Genomic DNA, 19,621 nt, shown 5'->3' on the forward strand with positions numbered 1-19,621 from the left:
TACAAAGAGGATGGGGTCTCTTCCTGGTTTCCTCTTAAAGGTTTTAAAAAGCTCTTCCCATCACATCCCTTAGTGATTTAGAATATAATAAGCAGCTTTATACTGTTGATTACAACATGGTCCTGTATTAATAAGGCACGGATGGCATGTCTAGTTTAAATTGAAATTTCATTAAACCTTGAGTTGTTAATCTGATTTTAGTAATGAATAATAATTTACTATAGACAGGAGAAGAAACCATCTGCAGGAGACTTGTGGGGCTGAAGGAGCAATTCTGATAGAGGTTAGTAATTAAGCAGGATGTGCATGGGAGTTATTTAAATAGCTTTAAATTACAATGAATATCAGATTTATTAACATCCTCGTTACTCAGTCAAAGACAACCATGTGAATGTTGAGCCTCCATAGTGTAGCGGCTTGAGCGGCGATTGGCTAGATATCCAGTGGGTGTGGTTTTGAGTGACGTGACAGGACACGCCCCCGTGTGGGATTCCCAGAGGGGCAGAGCGGTCCGGCCTCAGTGCTGAGAGAGAGAGAGAGAGAGAGAGAGAAGATGACAGCTAACACGAGATACAGGAACCGGCTAATTAAAAGCGGTAATGACTCTCATGAGCTTTTTGTTCGTGTTTGTTCTGTTTATTTATTATTGTTTATTTACCTGTGGTTTCTGTTTCCGTGCCCGTCGTTTGGATCCCCTGCACCTGATGTGATGATGATGATGATGATGATGGTGATGCTGCTCTGCTTTCTCAGAGGATAGCGAGGTAACACGATGCCTTTCTTCACAGAATATTCTCCATCTTTTTTTGTTTTTTTTCTGTCACACACTTGATACTGGTCTATCACCATCCACAATGAATAAGCGTGTCGTTTTTAAAATGTCCTCACGCGCACATACTCGATTAATTCGTGACAAGAGACTGGAATTAGTGTGTGTGTGTGTGTGTGTGTGTGTGTTTGTGTGAGGGGTTTTTGCTCGTCCGTTTGCTCTGTCGGTTGCGCATCATGTTGCCGCAGCGCGTGCTGGAGCAGGGTGTACAGTACACCACCCAGCCTGATTACTGACACTGATTTCGGAGTAATAATAAATGACATCATTTCATAACGGCGATAGGTGGCGTGAGCGTTTCAGTCTAACTGCACGGCTCCTCACCACGACGAGTTGGATACAGACCGGGCTACTGGAGTGTTTTCTCATCACTTCCGGATGAGGATCTTCTCATCGTGTCCAAGATCTCGGTCCGCCGTCACCATGGTAACGAAAGGGAAAAGGAGGATATCCGACTTCCTTCTGCTTCCAAAGCATCCCCTGGTGATGATACTGCTTTATGTCGGACTAAAAAAATATATCAGCATATAAAATGCTGCTGCTGCTGCTCTCTAGTTCGTCTCCACAGGTGCATCTGTCTATAAAACCCTCATCACAGCTGACAGGCACTACAGAAAGCTGGATGGAGTTAAGTCACACATAGGATTTCTTCCAACCATGGTTATTCGACATGTGTGGGCACGTGTGTGTGTGTGTGGGTCCGTCCATGTTTTCCCATATATTACAAAATATGCAGCCTTTGTTGCTTCAAGCATAGTTATGTAATGTTTGCCATGCCAGAGATTCTGCCAGAGAGAAAGAGAGATGGGGGTGGGGCAGGGCAGGAAGGAGCAGACTTTAAGTCAGATTCAAGCTGGGATGAATATGACGTCGCTCCATCAGTGTGCACATACAGACGCTCATCTCACACGAGCGCAGGGCTGTCCGGGTCACACTTTCAGCCCACACAAAGTCAGCAATGCAACACAGTCCACCCACTCCTACACTCATGCATCTCTCTATTACTCCAGTACTCTCTGTCTCCGTCCTTACTCATTTCTTCTACAGTGCAATCTGGGAAGAATTAAGATCACTTCATGAAAAAAAAATTATCTTATATTGAACAAGTAGGTGGGTACAGCTTCCATTTATCATCTGGAAATGTGTCTGGAGTTTACAAATATGCTAAATCTACATGTCAGGCAATTGCTCTTAATGAAAGAAGTTCAGACGATATATACTGTAGATAGATAGATAGTTAAAATGCTATTTATGCTTTATATCTTCAGTCTAGAAAGCCTTCTGCTATTTAGCATGTCCCTCTAAAAAGGTCATTACACATTTGTAACTGTGTGTATGCATGCATGTGTAATGAATTTTTTTATGTAAGTGACGTTGAAGACTGATGTTTTAACTTGAAAAGGTCACATTACCATCACCACATTGCTCATCAGCACAGGACATGTGATTGTCTGTTCTCCAGAGTTGTCCAGAGGGTGGGTTAAAAGGGCAATACTGTCCATGCTGACTATGCATCAGGTAAAACTATTGCAAGAGATGGCATGTGAAAAAGTTTTTGAGATAAATGTCTGTAATTAGCAAGAGCAATGCAAAAAAGCTGCTGAGATGTCCTGTTGTTTTGAAGAGTGTTTTTAAAAGCGTTTGGCTGGGCAGTATCGTGATGCAGGGAGTAGAGTTGCTGCCTCATGGCTCCAGGGTCACCAGGTCGATTCTGATCTTGGGTTACTGCATTGTACGCAGGATGAGCTCTGGATCCAGCACAACCTTAATCACAATAAAGCACAGAGGAGGGTGTCATTGAAGAGCAGTAATGTTTCTCAGAGCATGCTTTGCCAGATAACAAAATCATGTTTCTATTGCTTCAGCCAGGGAGAGACTTTGACAAGTTATGAGAGTGGATATGACATATCATATTATGTCTATTATAAACAATGACCATTAGTGTCTTGTCCTCAGTCCAAGTCATATACAACTATTGACTATGATGCTTAGACCGGCATGTTACTGAGCGGTATTTTAATTCTGCATACAACCAGTAGAGTTTCTGAAAGAAATGGCCTCATGACATACATGTAAATGCCTAACTAAGTTGCCTCTTCTTCGTCCATATACCTCTCTCTCGTCTCCTGTCCTCTCCTCTCCCCTCATCTCTACAGCACTCCTTTTCCCAGCACTGAGCAAGAGCTTGCAGCCATGTATGTGTACCGTACCCAGGCTATGTTTAGACTCATAATGTGGGAGGATGGCAGATGGGTAGGAGTTTTTGTGTGATTTTGTGTCACTATTTGCATGTGTGTAAAAGTGTGTGCTAGTTTAATCAGAGATGTCCTACACTGTTATTTTAAATTCAATCTCGGCACTTTATGACTCTCTGCAGTGGCTTTGCGTACACTTCACTGGATTTGATTTATGATTGCATTGTGTGATTTGAGGATAAAGCGGTTGTGATTCCAGGTTCTTAAAATGGCTGCATAATAACATTACAGCATTAAACTTGATTGTTTTTTGTTTGTTTGTTTTTTAAACAAATTATAGATTACATAAATCATATTAAGGGCATTGGTGGCTCAGTGGTAGGCTTCTCACTTGGCATGTGAAAGGCCCAGGTTTGATTCCCAGCCAGTTCCCAAACCAAGCTGCTGGAAGCGGGGCATTCTTAGTGCTTTCCACAAACCTAGATAAAATGAGAGGGTTACATCTGGAAGGGTAATCCAGTGTAAAACCTGAGCCAAGTCATATGCGGATTGGATAGCAAGCCTTTGGTGGGAGCAGCAGCATCAATAAGAAGTCAGCTTGGCAAGTCTGTGTAATATCACTGAAGAACTGTGGACAGATAATTAACAAGATATGAGGGACAAATTAGCAGTAAAAGCAACTTATGCCTTAGTAACTCTGTGCAAATATATCATAAAAGTTATTTCACACACATACTCTCTATGCAGGTTAATGCAATTTGTTATATGTTTCCTCATTAGAGATGAACATGTGACAACTAGAGCCTCTTTAAGGTGGATGGAAAGCATGATAGTTGCATGGTGCAAATCAAGGGTGTTAAAGGGGATATGGACCATGTTTAAACTACAGCTGTTGCCTTGGAAAATTTTTATTTTAATTTAAAAATTAGTTTAAAAAAAATCATTATTTAACTTTATTTCATTGATCTGCTACTTTCAGTTAGTCTCTAAGCAAAGCAAATTTTTGTAATTTCTGGAAGTGGATATCTTGGGTATAGTCATATTTATGTTATAGTTCTTTTTAAAATATTTCAGTAAGTCAAATATATGATTACTAAACATATATTTGGACATTTTATTAATATCTAGCCTTAAAAAAACTTTTTCTTTTTGTTTTTTTTTTTAAGAAATAACTGCTTAAAATTAACGAAATTATTTAATAGAACAGTCTTTTCTATTTCATGTTTAAAATTAGTAAAATATGTAAAAAAAAATAATATTTCAGTGTTTAGTTATAAAATATGAACTTATAAAAGGAAAAAAGGAAAAACATTTGACTTTTTTTAATGAAATTACTTATAAAACGAATTACTTAAAAAAAACTAATATAGCAAACATCGAACACCATATACCATCTGGTTGATTGCTTTAAAAATGTAAATTTTTTTTAAACTATTCCTCTTTATAATAATTATAAGTCTGTATATTAGTATATGTATTTGACCTCCTGTGTGTTTGTGGATGTGCATGTGTCCGTGTAAGTGCATGTGAGTAAGACCCCAGGTGGTGGATGAGACTGGCAGCTGGGGAGTGTGAAAGGGAGTGTGTTTGGGAGGGACAGACCGAAGGCTATTATGTCATTCTGGGACATCTGTTCCCTTCTTTTCAAGACCTCCATCTCCTTCTCCACTACTCCCCCATCATCTTCTTTACATATATCTCCTCCAGTGTTGGAGAGATTGGTCACACAGAGACAGTGTTTCATGAAGCTGTAGAGCACAGAGGAGTAATAGTTTTAATAGTAACCCTAAAGTCCAGTTCCAATATGTATATATGTTTTGCACTCTACTAACATATCCCTGCATCAAATATTCTTACCCTTTATTATCACAGAAAAACACATACAATTCAAGCCTTTAAGAAAGTGCAAGAGCATCTTGCTAGAAAGAGCAAGAGCATCTTATTCATACACACACGTCATATTCTTTAATAAGGATGAGCAAAATGCCCCCATAATATCACCAAGGTATTGATGACATTTTACAAATGATGAAAATATGCCCTCCACATTTCAAATCCAGAAAATTTGTCTGTTGTGTGTTTCACACAGTTTGGCTTCAACATCACAATCATCCAACCAACCAACTCTTTAATCCTTTTGCAATCTGCCTGTGTAGAGAACGACAGGCCAGCAGCAGTTTTTGAGACAGTCATGATGCTGATTACAAATCTGTTATTTAATTTAAAAAAATGTCCAACTCATCTCCTATACCGCTTTATCCTGTATTCAGGGGCACGAGTGGCCTGGAGCCTATCCCAGGAGGCTTGGGGCACGAGGCGGGGTACACCCTGAACAGGGATAAATAAATGTATATTAAAATTAAAAATATACAGCAAAAATATTGTTTAAGTTGGTAAAAGGCATTATGAAAAGCAAAACACACTGACTGGCCTTTTAAAAAAGTCCCACTTCTCTGGACCACATTTAGGTCTGTTCACTGTTCATCCAGGCACTGTTCTGACAACCTTATACAGTGCCATAACATTTATTTCCATGCATAGCTGCATTAATATTTAGCCAATATTTTGTATTTAGGATTTGAGTTATGAACCACTCTATAAAGTGCAAATTAATGTCGTGGAATACGGCCATGCCATCAGGGACAGAAGGAAAATCCATTAATGTGATAATCTGGTCATTCAGTGCATTCTGGTTATCAGCCGACTTTGCTTTATTACCACGTCGCATTAATTGGCCTAGACCCGTCCAGCTGAAGCAATCCCAGATCATAACACTGCCTCCTGAGCTTTGTACAGCAGCAGCGATGCATTATGGGTGCATCGGTTCATGCGCTTCCTTTCTTACCCTGACATGCCTGTCGCTATGGAATAGGATCATATTATGACATGACTGTATTATAAGTGAGAAGCTGCTCACTGCATCAGTTAAAGGAAATGAATTGTTGCCAGCTAATACAAATTAATCACTGTTAATTGATTGTAATTATCCAATCATAGGCTTAAAGTATTTGGTTGTTTAAATCCAAGTGGATTTATTTATATATTTGTTTTTTTGCAGGCGGTATAATTGACTGTATTTAACAGAGCCATGTTTTAGATCTCTATATTTAGACATAATGGCTTACATGCAATTATAGCATCTCTTATTGCCTATAGTCCTTTGGAGATTATCTGTTTAATTCATCAGGTAAATAAGACTACTTTTTGAGTAAACAGTGGTATGTTGTGAAAAAAATACAACAAGTTTCTAAGGTTGTAGTTATATATTAAAGATTTGCATAGTTAAGACTTAGCTCAGGGCAGGATTTAAAGGACACCTGCCCTGATGTCTCTAATGACAAAAGTGCCCTCTTCTGGTGTGCAAGAGCACTGCATTCCTTCAGTGTTATTTTTCCCTCCTGCATTCTTAACTCAAGCAGTAGGAGTGCCAGGTAGTTATGTAGGTGATGATTACTGCGATAAACCCGAGAAACAAACTGTTTGACAGGAGACAAGCCATAGAGCTGTTGAAATGTCCTGATGATCCGGGTGAAAAGAGAGATTTCTTTTGGTATGTGTGTTCATGTGTGGGAAAGCTGTGTGGCACAGAGCAGGACTGACAGGAAGGGCGTGACTCCAGTTTTACTGAATGTGGTTAGGCACAGCAGCAGGGTTCACTGCACCTCACTTCTACTCTGTTTATCCACTCTGGAAAAAAGAGGGGGAGGAATGAACGATGGATGAATGAGTGTTCTTTATTCCCGTTTTCACCCCTCCCCTTTCCTCTGCTTAAATTGCTTCCTTGCCTTCTCTACCTTTCTCTGCCCCTTTTCTCTCTCCTTCTCTCGTCCTCTTTTTCATTTTTCTTCGTGATTTTTCGGAGTCTTACATAAAAGTTCTCCTGCTTGCCTGTCCCAACAAGCAGTGTGCTGCAGGCCAGAGGCCACACACAGAAACAGGGAGAGAGGGGAAGGAAAGAACAGAGACGAGTTAAAGGGACCAAGTGAAATAGAGGTGTAGCAGGATTGAGAAAGAGACCTGGAGGTTCTTGTGGCGTGTGGGTTGAGGGTGCCGAACTGGAATGGATGCCATTATGCTGCAGGAGAAGCTGGTGGAGAAACTGCTGTGTGCCCGAAGCAGGACTACTCGCCAGAAGGTTGTTGGGTTAATATAATAATATACACTCTATATACAGTGAAATGTATTCTAAGTTATGATAATACAGTAACAGTGCAGAGTGGATTACTTTATAAATGTGTTACTGGTGAGCTGAGACTGTAAAAGCTGGGAAACATGAGTAAGATTTATTATTAATAGTCTAAGTGTTTGTATGTCTTAGCACTGTCCTTCATCTTTTAGTCTTATTCTTCTCATATTCAGATTCACAATGTGTGTTTAAGAGAGAAAGAGAAAGAAAGAGAGAGAAATGGAGAGTGTGATGGAGTAGCTGCAGGGCCACTGTGGAGAACTTTTCAGTAGCCCACAGAGACAGCGGAAATGTTTATTACAAGTTATGAGGTTTGCTGGCAGTCTGAGCAGTTTGGCCAGTCTGGGAGTGTGTTTTTTGAAAGAGCTATTCAGTCACATTCAATGAGACATTTTCTGCATGTGTACGTGTGTGTATGTGTGTGAACATCCCGACTGGCAAGTCGGCTTCTTGCTGTGATGCCTTGACTATCGACAAAACTAAACCTTCATTTCTTTTCAATTTCTTAATAATTCATAACTTCACGTTGACGTTTTGTCTGTAGGAACATGTTGAGCAATTCAGCCTGTGAATCGATTGCTTTGTGTTTCCAGAGCAATGTCCAGTTTAGCGAGGCTCACAGTTTTGTGTGCAGCAGTTTGGATATTGAGTATGAACAGAATGTGAAATCGTTTCTATAAGCTGTGGTGTTTGTCAATTTCACACTGCCATTTTCTATAACTGCTGTCTCTGCTGTTTGTGTCTCTCAGGATAAGCAGTATGTCGGCTTTGCGACGCTGCCTAACCAGGTCCACAGGAAGTCTGTGAAGAAAGGCTTTGATTTCACGCTCATGGTGGCAGGTTAGTGAAACTGTCCCAACCACTGGCTCAGTGTCAACTGTCATTTCACCTGATGTTAGACATGACAAGTATGTACATGTTCATAAGTGTCAACAGGGATTCTCTCTCTCTTAATATGTGTGTGTGTGTGTGTGTGTGTGTCAGGTGAATCTGGCTTGGGCAAGTCTACTCTAGTAAACAGCCTTTTCCTCACAGACCTCTATAAGGACAGAAAACTACTAAATGCAGAAGGTACACATCTCATGCAGCATGTTACATCATTAGCATTTTTCATTCCCAACTTATTTAATTTCAGTGACTTATAAAAATGATCAATGATTAAAATAATTGTCTTTTGCCATATGGTCATTCTACCCCTCATTGTAATGGAATACATTGTATTTTTTCTGCATTTTAAAGCACAATGGAACATTGTGCAGTCAAGGCAGCACACAGTTTATTCTAGTTTTGGTGTGAATTAAAATACCAGGCAGAGTGTAATTTAGCAGTTCTTATTAGGTTGCACTCGTAAAAGATGGAGATGCAGGATGTGTAAACTCTGTGTAACTCTGTTGCAATATTCCATGTGGTTAAAATGGGAGAGAAGAAATGTCTAGGGAAAAAACCTGTAGAGCTAGACGAATCAACAGGACCACTTTCTTGTTTATTCAGCTAAAAGGGGTAATGTTAATCCTCTTACAACGTCCTCCTTTAGAAAAACACTGACATCTAAAGCTGCTGGCAAAAACACAAAGTTACTCAGATAATCTGATACTAGAAACTCAGAAATGCTGAGCCCTAACGACTTATTGGTTCACATTGTTTATTTAAATCTTTCAAAGACAAATTGTTCTTAGCAGGTCAAACTGCAACAAATTTGCTTATGGAAATATTTGCTTCTATGATTGGGCTTATCTTTATGCATTCGGATCATATCTCATATTTCTATGTCATTGCTAATAAGAGGGAGATTCATCTAGAAATGCAACTTAATACCAGAAACTATGAGCAGGTATATCACTTCGCCATATAGGCTCCTCTCAGGTCAATTCACTTTTTGTATTGTGCAACTAACTTCTTCAGAAGCTTTACTGCTGTTCCTGATTCCAGGTTTTTACTGCTTAACCTCCTTAACATTTGCCTCTTCAGAGGTAAACCTGTACATGCATAGAGCCTCATTAAGTGGACAGAAGATGTGGTAGTTGCATCAGAAAGCAGGGCACTGTGATCTTCTTGGCCAAGGGGTGTCATTAGAATTTTGTCTTTACTGGACAAGATTCTGTTTATAGATGGTTTTATTGACTATATTTGAGTTTCATTAGAGAGCTTTGGCCTTGGAAGTTTATGTTAAAGTTATTAAAAATAAATATGTCATAAAAATGTGTAAGAACCCTGAATAAAACATAAACCATATATAAAACAGTATGATTCTACCAGACCTGCGAAGTGGACGCCCCCTTAACCAGTTGCTAGCTACAAGTGATTATTTCTTCACTCATTTAAATGTTTATTTTCAATAAAGTCAACCCATTTTCTTACAGTAGACTACACAGTACCAGAAAGTTATTCCTCCTTGTTCAGAAATTTCGATATGCTACTGATATCAAAGCTCAGGGTATTGATTGATACATTAAACAGACTGGGATCTCCTTCAAGCTTAATTCCATGTAAAAAAAAAAAAAAAGATGGCAGTGCACTTTAAAACTTGTGTAATCATGCCCCATGTCAGTCGTCACATGCATTCATGAGCTATATTTTACTAAGTGCCAGGATTACTACTGTAGAATTGGGAGAGACTTGTTTGGTTCTGCAATTTATATTTTGTCTCCATTTTCTCCCTTTCTTTCAGAGCGTATTAACCAGACAGTGGAGATCACTAAACACACAGTGGATATTGAGGAGAAGGGTGTCAAACTTAAACTCACCATTGTAGACACACCAGGGTTTGGAGATGCCGTAAACAATAATGAGTGGTAAGAAAAATTATGTTATTATTTCCTGGTGGATCAGGGTCGCAACGCATGTCAGTGTGTGTATGCACTATGTGAGTGAACCCAGGATCCAATTTACCTCTACCCTGACCAAGATAAATCTGTTCCTGAAGAGGTATAAATATACCATGCCGGTATGATATTTCCTCTGTGTGTGTTTTCTAGTTGGAAGCCGATCACTGACTACATTGATCAACAGTTCGAGCAATATTTCAGGGATGAAAGTGGACTCAACAGGAAGAACATATTGGATAACCGAGTGCACTGCTGTCTTTATTTCATACCACCTTTTGGACATGGGTTTGTAGCACACTCTGTGTTAGTGCATGTGTGGCCAAAGCATTTTATATGGCCAAAAGTATGTGGACGCCTGGCCTTCACACCAATATTGCTGGTCTCTCCAGTCTGTTGGCACAAAGGATTAAATGAGTGACATGTTTTTATGCCACAGCATTCCAATGTCCTTTGACTAGAACTAAGAGGTTTAAACATGTTCTCGGATGACAGTGCTTCTCTGCATAAAGTGAGCTCCATGAAGAAATAGTTTGTCAAGTTTGGAGTGTCCTGCACAGAGCCCCATTGAACACCTTTGGGACAAACTGGAATACTAACTGCACCCAATCCCTTCTTACATGTTATCAGTGCCTGACCTCATTCACACTCTTGTGGCTGAATGAAGCATGGATCCCCACAGCAACACTCCACCATCTTGTGTAAGGCCTCTCAAAAGAGTGGAGGTTATTACAGGAGCGAAGTCTGGAATGAGATGCTCACAAAGCAAATATGGGTGTTATGGTCAGGTGTCCACAGATTTTTGGCCAGATAGTGTATGTGCAGAAATGTACCTGTAGAATTAATGGGTAATTTGTGTTTGTGTGTGTTATTTTCAGTTTGAGGCCGGTAGATGTGGAGTTCATGAAAGCACTGCATGAGAAAGTGAACATTATTCCTCTTATTGCCAAAGCGGACTGTCTCACTCCAACAGAGATAAAGAAACTAAAGGATCGGGTACGTACACGGAATCCAATTTTATCCAGTGCAAACCGACCACTGCTAATTCACTGATGTTCTCTTCGGTGCACACTGCTAACCTCAAGTTGTTCATTTGCTCTCTCTCTCTCTCTCTCTCTCTGCCTCTCTTTCTCTCTCTTAGGTACGAGATGAGATTGAGCGCTTTGGGATTAAAGTGTACCAGTTTCCTGAATGTGACTCTGATGAGGATGAGGAGTTTAAACAGATGGACAAAGAGCTGAAGGTGAAATTAAAATGTTTAAGGCTACATTAAGACCAGCAGCAGTTTTAGTCTCCATGAAAAATATACACATTTATTCAGGCTGTATTTAAGTGAAGTGAGTAATGATTTCACTGGCTATGGTGTTGTACTGTAGAAATGTACAGCACAAAAGATATACATTTTCTCATCATTTATGAAACTCCTTACAGTCAAAAAATCCCTAAAAGTGACATATTTGAAGTATACCTAGTATAATTTAGACTGGCCATGAAGTTAGACAAAGCTTTTTCGTGAATGTAGCCAGTGAAATCATTATCCACTTAACTCAAACACAGCCTGGATAAATGTACCTATTTTCCAACAATAAATCTCTTAATTTGTTATTTAATAAGCATCAGGTTACAAAATCCTCTCTCTTTCTTTTTTTTTTTTTTTTTAAAGAATTGACTCACTTGTATTAACTTGTGAAGTGCTTTTCCCTTTGTTTCCCAAAAATGTGCTTAGCCAGCAGGGATTTTTTTAAATATAATTTTGTCCCATGTGCTACAGTTAAGAAACTTAACAGCAGCCTTCACAGCTGAATTTGCTTGTCTTGTACTTATAGTCTGTGTCAAAATTACTCTAGCAGTGTTTCTTATTTCCAACTGAAATCATTTAAATTAAAGATTCTAACTTAACTCCTTACATGGACACTGATCTGTTAAGATGTGCGTTTACATGCTCAAAGCAATGAATCAGAATAGACCTGTTTTTGACATGTGCAGTGTGGTTCTTCCTGCTATCAAGCATTTAATTTACTGGAAATATAACAGAAGCAGGAGAAGAATAAGTGTTTTTTTTTTCTAACTTTGAAGTCAGGTTATGCCTTTCATTTTTTCATAAATCTCATCTTCTTCGTTACGATTGGTTACATGAGAAGTCTTATCTATGATTGGTTAGATGCTGTACTACAGTACATATGAAATAAAGAGCCAATCAGTGCGCCTTCCTTAGCCAAAGATTCAAGATTCAAGATTAAAATTATTTATTTATATATTTTTATTTATATATATTTATTTATTAATACCAGAGGAAAATTGCTTAAAAGGCTTAAAAGGCGGAATCTGAAGTAAAGATTGGTGGTAGAAAGATATTCTCAAGAAGTTTATGGATCAGGAATTAAAGCACAACTTGTCAAGTCACCTACTCTCCCCACCACGTGGAGCAAATATGGGCAGAATTAAAAAAAAAATAAAATTTATTAAGAGATAAACCCTCAGATAAAGTGTTACATGGCCACCTATTACGATCAAAAACTAATTTTGTTACAGTTAATTCTGTTACTCCGTTCTGTTACATAACCCTGAAGGAGATTTCTTTCTGATATACATAAGGTTGATGTTCTTATATTCCTATCAGATGTTCTGCTAATAAGCTTGTATGTGTGCATGTTTTTAAATTTGTTACAGGAATGTACTCCCTTTGCTGTTATTGGCAGTAACACAGTGGTGGAAGCAAGAGGTCAGAGAGTACGAGGACGCCTCTACCCTTGGGGCATTGTCGAAGGTGAGGTGTGTATGTGTTTATAATTAGATGTGACACAGGAGAGGGCAATCATGGAAATGTATTAGACAATCAGTTAATTGCAAAGGAATCTTGCTGTTAAATCTAGTAATTTCTTAAATGTGTTAATGTGTATATTTTGTCAGGTGATGATGGCTCATATACGATTGCTTTATTTTTGTGTGACTCTCACAGTTGAGAACCAGTCCCACTGTGACTTTGTGAAGTTGAGGAACATGCTGATTCGCTCTCACATGCATGACCTGAAAGATGTGACTTGTGATGTACACTATGAGAACTACAGAGCCCACTGTATACAGGAGATGACCAGGTTTGTTTTGTATATGTGATTTTGTATGTCCAGTTCATTTCTGGATCTTTTTAAACATCCTTTCTATTAGTTATAGTTAGTTGTTTCTGCTTAAATTACATTTTTGTTTACCTTTCAGTGATTTTATGCTTTTTTTTATTTAACAATAAATTCTTGCATCCTGTTAATAAATTACTGTAATGCCTGCTCTTGAGAAAATCAAAAGTTGAAAGTTGAAGTTCTCCCGCATCAAAACAGACGACAGTTTTTTTTGGGAGATGAAAAAACATTATATTTGTGTTTCTGCAAGGATTTGTGTTGCTTTGTTTAGCTCATCATTATGTGGGAAGAAGGCAAACAGATTAGGTTTAACATATCCTGGTTTAACATATCCTGGTTAGTAGAATTCATGATGCAATACAATCTTCATAAGAACCCCTGGACCACCAGCCACAAAACAGTCCCAAAGCAATACTAAGACATGCTAGTGGCTCAGTGATGCCTTTTGACTGTTTTGTCTATTTTTCTCACTAAACTAATGACAATTTCACTAAACAAATAATAAACAGTTTCTCCAATTGATTGAGCAGAAAGTTATAACATACAGTACAGTACCTGGCCAAAAAGACCTGACCAACTGAAGTTGCAATAGAAAAAAAATTTTAAAAAGAAAAATATTAAATGTATAAATGAAACAAATAAAACTTAACATTATTATGCTCCCTTGCAAACTGAAACCTGTTTGTTTGGAAATGCTCTTCTGTTCACTATTAAACATAGCTTTTTACTGTCAGTTTTTTATTGCAACTGCACTTTAAGTGATCTCCATTTATATTTTTTTCCAACCACATTTCTTAGACAAAGTTGACAGTTCAGCAAAGTCCTTCCAGGATTTAAAAATGTGTTTTTGAGGGTTTTTAACCCAATTGTAGTCATTTGCTTTCGGTGATTAATGCAGGCCAATAACTTAACCATTTTGAAGTAATGACTTTTTTAGCCAGGTAGTGTATGTAGTATTTAATTCATACAGTTTTGCTCTTTTTTGTTGGTTGTCAATAACTTTGCGAACTTCGGAATGTGTGTTGCAGTAAACTTGCACAGGACAACCGTGTGGACAGTCCTATTCCTATACTGCCCTTGCCGACTCCGGATGCAGAAACAGAGCGACTCATTAAGATGAAGGATGAGGAGGTGAGGCTTAAATACAAACACACTGATTATGAACTGAACTGCAGTGTGAACGGTGTGCACTGATTTAACAGCACACTAATCCTCTTGTGTGTATGTTTGCAGCTGAAAAGAATGCAGGAGATGCTGCAGAAGATGCAGCAACAGATGCATGAGAAAGACCAGTAATGATCTCACACAGGGACACACGTATACAAACATGCACTTATAGAGAAATGTACAGAAGTCACTTCATATCATATACTGTATTCTGCCACAGGAGTGAAATGGAAGTGGTCATGTGTGGTCATATTGTAACTGTGGCATCGCCTTCAGTCAGTGACATACTCAATGACAAACTATACTGTATATTTGCAAAAGTTTGCTTGGTGCTTCGCCTACCAAGTACAAATGTGAGGCATCTGTTTAAGATTTTCTTGTGTTTATGCCTGTGTGAGTATATCTAACATTGATAATTTTATGTATAATTAATTTAAGTGAAGCCTACTTTTAGAAGAATTTAATTTATATGTACTTATATGTTTTTAATTCTCAGCTAGAACATGCATTAATTGTTTTGTAAAAATATATTGGATTGAATCCGGGCTCTGACAGTCTGTGTGTGTGTATGGGTGTGCACGTGTGCGCATGTATGTGTCAATGGGCGTGTATGTTTTCTTTAACTGCTGACTAGGATTTTATAGTGCTATCTCTCAGTGAGTGTGGAGTTACCTTGCAGGTTACTGTAAAAAATAAATATGCTTCAGTCAGATGGTTTGTGTCAGGGTGTTTTTATTTTTATTTTTGTCTTGGTTTTAGATCTGTTACAAATTTACATTGCGTTCTAGTGCCCAAAACATTGTGCCGTTTTGTATAAACAGTAGTTTAGAGTCCCCTTCCTGTGTGATATTCCTCAGGGGGTGGAGTGAATATAAGCGTGTGTGTGTGGCCAACTTTATCAGTGTGACCCAGCTGTGTCTCTAAAACACTGCTGTTATTGCACGAGCAGACCCTGTCCCTGTTGGGCCCCTGTTACACAGAGAAGACATTAATATACTGGTAAGAAGCTCTCCTTGTTTTCACATATTTTTACACCTGTGTGTTTTGTATTGCATTCAGTAAAATAATATAATGTAGTCTTAAAATTCTAGATTTTCAAGAGTTTTTTTCCTCGGTTAAGAATGTGTAAAGTTTGTTATCTACTCAGGCAGTGCTGAACCTGCTATAGTCACAAACATCTGTACGGCTATTTAAGTTAGCTGCAGTGTATGTGTGTGTGCGTGTTGGGGGTGATTGAAGGGTGGGGGAACTTAAATGATTTTCCTTTTTGACAATATCTTAATCAGAATTGGTATTACATTAAAATCTTCTAAAGATCTGTTACTGCAAACAACAAACACAATAAGGTTTGCAACACAAAATCCTATTACCTAAATCATTCTGTTTCATCAGAGACAGAGGCAGCATTTGAGCATGAGCCTCATCCTCACTATTCCTAAGAAAAAAAATATTTTTATTAAGTCAAATATATGACTTTGACTGCTGAGATCTGTTCAATATGAACAGTGCTTTGTTAACGATGTGATGTCTGGTCATACACTGATCCATGATCTTGATCACATATTGAGAAAACCACACTTACAGTACAGCTACTGTACATAATTAACATTATGCCATTAATTTGGCGGAAGGAGAGATAAAAAGAATAACAGTGAAAAAATTGTCACATCATTCATTCTCCAGCTCATCTCCTACTTCCCACTCGTTATCTTTGATTCTCATGCGGAAAGTCCTTCCTCCTTTCCAAGTATACTAGAACAAATCAACTGTTTGACAGTTAAATGAGAAATACATTTTTTCAATTAAAAAACAAACAAACAAGTGACACAATAAGTATCGCAAACTGATACAAAGTATTTCACGTAAAATTGTTTGGGCTATATAAATTTGATTTTTTTGTAATTTTTTAAAATGCTATAACTCCACCCCACTACCATAGGTGTGTCACAGTGGATAATTCTGCAGTTGTGGTTATTTAAGTCTGCAACTTAGTATCAATAATACACTTTACTGAATCACCTTTATCTTTGATTACAGCACACACTTTTTGGTGGCCAATACTTGTGTGAAAATGATTGCTTATGCTCCCAGAACTCAACAATTTGAATCCTGGAACAAACCAGTGCCGTCAGGGAAGAAAAAACGCACTGATGTGAAATCCTGGTCATTCAGTACATTCAGGTCATCAGCTGACCTCTTTTTATTACCTGGTACAGTTACAGTTACCTAGTACAGTGGCCACTATGCATGATGGGTACACCACTTCATGCTCTTTCCTTTTACCCTGAAGCATCAGGACACATGACCTTTTTCTATTGCCCCAAGATCCAATCTTTATGCTCCCTAACAAAATAAACCTTTTTTTTTTTTTTACAAAAAAAATATAAAACTTTTTTTCCTTCACTAACAAGTTTCTTCTGTCCACACAGCTATTTAATTCCCATCCTTCCTGTGAGTCCTCATCACATTGAATGCATATGGAAATGCTCCTACTTTCACTATTGAACATAGCTATGGTTTTCCCTTTTTTTAAAAAAAAAAAAAAAACATGCAACTTAAACAATTCCTGTTATCCGCTATCACCTGAATGAGTCTGGTTCCTCTCAAGGTTTCTTCCTATTGCTCATCAGGGACAATTTGATCATTTTAATTCATACACATTTTTTTACATTTCATACAAATTTCCATAGTTGTCTTTTAATTCTGTAAAGTTGAACAGCAAGTAGTTGGTTTTTGGTGCAAACAAAACCTTTTTTTCTTAAAAAGATTGTTGAAGATTATGGGGAAAATTATAAGTAATGCAAAAACTTATCTAGCCGTTTTAGTTTCAGTTACGACAGTTCCCTATCATAGTACAGGTATGCACCATTTAACCATTAGCTTCACAACACAGAGTGTGCATCTCATACCTCTCACAAATCGCTTGTGCATATTGTACGTTTTGTATCGTCATTTATCTGCTTCACCACAGTGCTTACACTACAGTATCCCACATAGTTTTGTTAAGTATATAACATTTGTTTTGAACAGCATCCAAATGACATAATGTCCTACTAAATAGAAGGCATTGCGGACACATCATTTATCACTGCTAGAGAGACTGCAATGGCAGTAACAAAGTGTAAATGTCCTTTTCTTGGCGATGCCATCTGGTGTCTACACTTTGCTCAAGATGGAAGTTAAGAAGTTTAAAGTTTTTAATATAAGGTTATATATCAGTGTTCCAATTACAATTTTTGATGTACACAACCTTGTGTCAGAGAATAACAATTTGCCAAAATAAGTAAAAGTCTGAAAATGGTGTTTATCACGTTCTGCTGTCTGCTCAAGTACAATCCCATTGAACCTTCCTGTATAGTTTTATGTTCCATTAGCAAAAATGTGATCATATGAGTGGAATGTTTTGCTTAACTGAAGATACAGTAAGTATGACCTTTCATAACAGATGCTTATTACATGCCACTTTCCTACTCAGTTTTCTTTTCTTTTTCCCTATGCAGAGTGTGTTGGTATGAAGTGTGTGTTACTAGTGCTCGTCTGTGTGCTGGGAGCTGATGTAGGTAAAGCTGAGGCTGTATGTCCAGCTGCCTGTCACTGCTCAGCTGCGGTGGTGGACTGTAGCACTCGTGGACTCACCACTGCAACGCTGCCTTCATCCTTCCCCGTCAGCACCACTGAGCTCCAGCTCCATGATAATCACCTCACAGCACTGCCCACTGGACTGCTGGACAACATGGAGGCGCTGCAGCTGGTCACGCTGCATGGGAACCCGTGGGAGTGTGATTGCGCTGTGCTCTATCTGAGGGGATGGCTGTTGAAACAGGACAACGCTGCTTTGATAAAGCAAGTGGCTGCAATAAGTATCAATGGTTACAAAACATACTTGGACTAATTATAGCCTAAACGAACAACTAAGTCATAAAGCTCAAGTAATTTATTTGGTTTTGTTAATTAATATTATTCAGCTGAAAATTTAAAACGTGACACACTTTATAAAGGCTGTCGAGCAAACAGGATGTACTGTATTTTAAATCTTGCCATAAGTTCTTAATTTAATAGTGTTTCTGTTCTTTTCCAGAAATGTGAGCTGCCATACTCCTTCTAGCCTGCAGGGGAGACTAGTGGCCTACCTATCTGAGGACGAGGTGCTCAAATCCTGTCATTATTGGATGTGTGATCTGGCCTTGGCCTCACAGGTCAGCTTGTTCATCTTTATCATGGTGCAAGCAATCCTCCTGGCTGTGGTGGTCCACTTCCTGCGTCGGTTCAACCAGCTGAGCGACGGTGCACAGCGAGCAGCTTCTGAAAGCTTTCACAGCTGAGACCAACAGCATCTAAGCACCAACAACAAAATCTCCTGATGTACGAGGCTGAGTAGCCTCTTTTTACATCACACTGGCTTTGTTTCACAACTGTTTTAACTTGCACTCATTAGCGTTTTGTCACTATTTCCCTTGGGGAGTCCTTGTTGTTATTTAAAAAATCTAACCTTAATAATCAAGCAACATTCTGCTGAGAAGGTTTAATGATTTCACACAACGTTTGCAATTGATCTGCTCTCCCTAGAGTGTAGCTTTTCACATTAGGCAAGTTGTTCATGCCAAACTTGCCATGTCTGTACAGATTTCACTGGCTCTCAAATATTAGTACAACAATGCAGCTATCAGCCAATCAAAACAGGCCTTTCCACTGATAATATTCTTAAATGCTCAGAACAGAAGTAAATTAAGAGAAACTTATTTCTTTACCTTTTTAATCTAATATCACGGCATCTGTATGCATTTACATTTCACATTCACATGTACTTGCTTAAACAAAATGTTGATCTTTATGATGGATATATTTGCATTAGTGAACTGAATCTCAAAAAAAGACCTCAATAAATCTACCAACTCCACCAAGAGGAAATAATTCCAATAAAATGTTTGATGATGTTAACATGATAAATAATATATTCACCTACCATTTACTGCTACTATCACTGACAAAACATTCACTAAAAAACACAAGACCTAAGTTTCACCCAAGAAATATGATCAGAAATGTCCAACTGGCCAAAAAAAAAACAACCTTAAGCAGCAAATTTGTTTATAGTTAAAAAAAAATCATATTAGGAATTACATGAGTGTCAAGTTAATACGGTACATTTTGTGTAAAACAGCTCTCATTGACTGCCAACCCAGCATGACTAAATTTCTGTAGATTTCCGGAGTACGGAGAGTAGGACCTCCTAATGTTTAGAAACAGCCTTTCTTTCACTAGAGATAACGATGAGAGGAAGCTGATGA

At 38.3% G+C, this 19,621-nt stretch overlaps 2 protein-coding genes across 3 annotated transcripts; both read left to right on the forward strand.

The window, feature by feature from the left end:
- The first annotated feature begins 701 nt into the window (after positions 1 to 701).
- On the forward strand, positions 702 to 15,045 carry septin5a (septin 5a). 2 transcript variants are annotated; one of them, XM_053503335.1, is made up of 11 exons: positions 702 to 764; positions 7,960 to 8,050; positions 8,195 to 8,281; positions 9,879 to 10,002; positions 10,186 to 10,320; positions 10,911 to 11,028; positions 11,174 to 11,275; positions 12,703 to 12,799; positions 12,992 to 13,127; positions 14,195 to 14,297; positions 14,400 to 15,045. In XM_053503335.1, the coding sequence occupies exons 2-11, from the start codon at positions 8,041 to 8,043 to the stop codon at positions 14,460 to 14,462; spliced, it is 975 nt and encodes a 324-aa protein (XP_053359310.1). In that variant the 5' UTR covers positions 702 to 764; positions 7,960 to 8,040; the 3' UTR covers positions 14,463 to 15,045. The 2 variants fall into 2 exon arrangements, with proteins under 2 accessions (XP_053359310.1, XP_053359308.1); XM_053503333.1 differs by lacking the exon at positions 702 to 764 and adding an exon at positions 6,757 to 7,159.
- A 188-nt stretch (positions 15,046 to 15,233) lies between these two features.
- Positions 15,234 to 19,418, forward strand: gp1bb (glycoprotein Ib platelet subunit beta). Its single transcript, XM_053503336.1, has 3 exons — positions 15,234 to 15,332; positions 17,834 to 18,176; positions 18,412 to 19,418. Exons 2-3 carry the CDS (start codon positions 17,845 to 17,847, stop codon positions 18,653 to 18,655), a joined length of 576 nt encoding a protein of 191 aa, XP_053359311.1. The 5' UTR covers positions 15,234 to 15,332; positions 17,834 to 17,844; the 3' UTR covers positions 18,656 to 19,418.
- Positions 19,419 to 19,621: the final 203 nt, after the last annotated feature.

Source organism: Clarias gariepinus, chromosome 9 (genome assembly GCF_024256425.1).
Source record: "Clarias gariepinus isolate MV-2021 ecotype Netherlands chromosome 9, CGAR_prim_01v2, whole genome shotgun sequence".
Classification (NCBI taxonomy): domain Eukaryota; kingdom Metazoa; phylum Chordata; class Actinopteri; order Siluriformes; family Clariidae; genus Clarias; species Clarias gariepinus.

What these genes read in the sequence shown, in the direction of transcription:
- septin5a (XM_053503333.1), top strand. Translation starts at nt 7,085, where the DNA reads ATGGATGCCATTATGCTGCAGGAGAAGCTGGTGGAGAAACTGCTGTGT. An exon ending in GCCGTAAACAATAATGAGTG is followed by an intron (nt 10,003 to 10,185) that starts GTAAGAAAAATT and finishes TGTGTTTTCTAG; the next exon opens with TTGGAAGCCGATCACTGACT. An exon ending in TGTATACAGGAGATGACCAG is followed by an intron (nt 13,128 to 14,194) that starts GTTTGTTTTGTA and finishes TGTGTGTTGCAG; the next exon opens with TAAACTTGCACAGGACAACC.
- gp1bb (XM_053503336.1), top strand. Translation starts at nt 17,845, where the DNA reads ATGAAGTGTGTGTTACTAGTGCTCGTCTGTGTGCTGGGAGCTGATGTA. An exon ending in GACAACGCTGCTTTGATAAA is followed by an intron (nt 18,177 to 18,411) that starts GCAAGTGGCTGC and finishes GTTCTTTTCCAG; the next exon opens with AAATGTGAGCTGCCATACTC.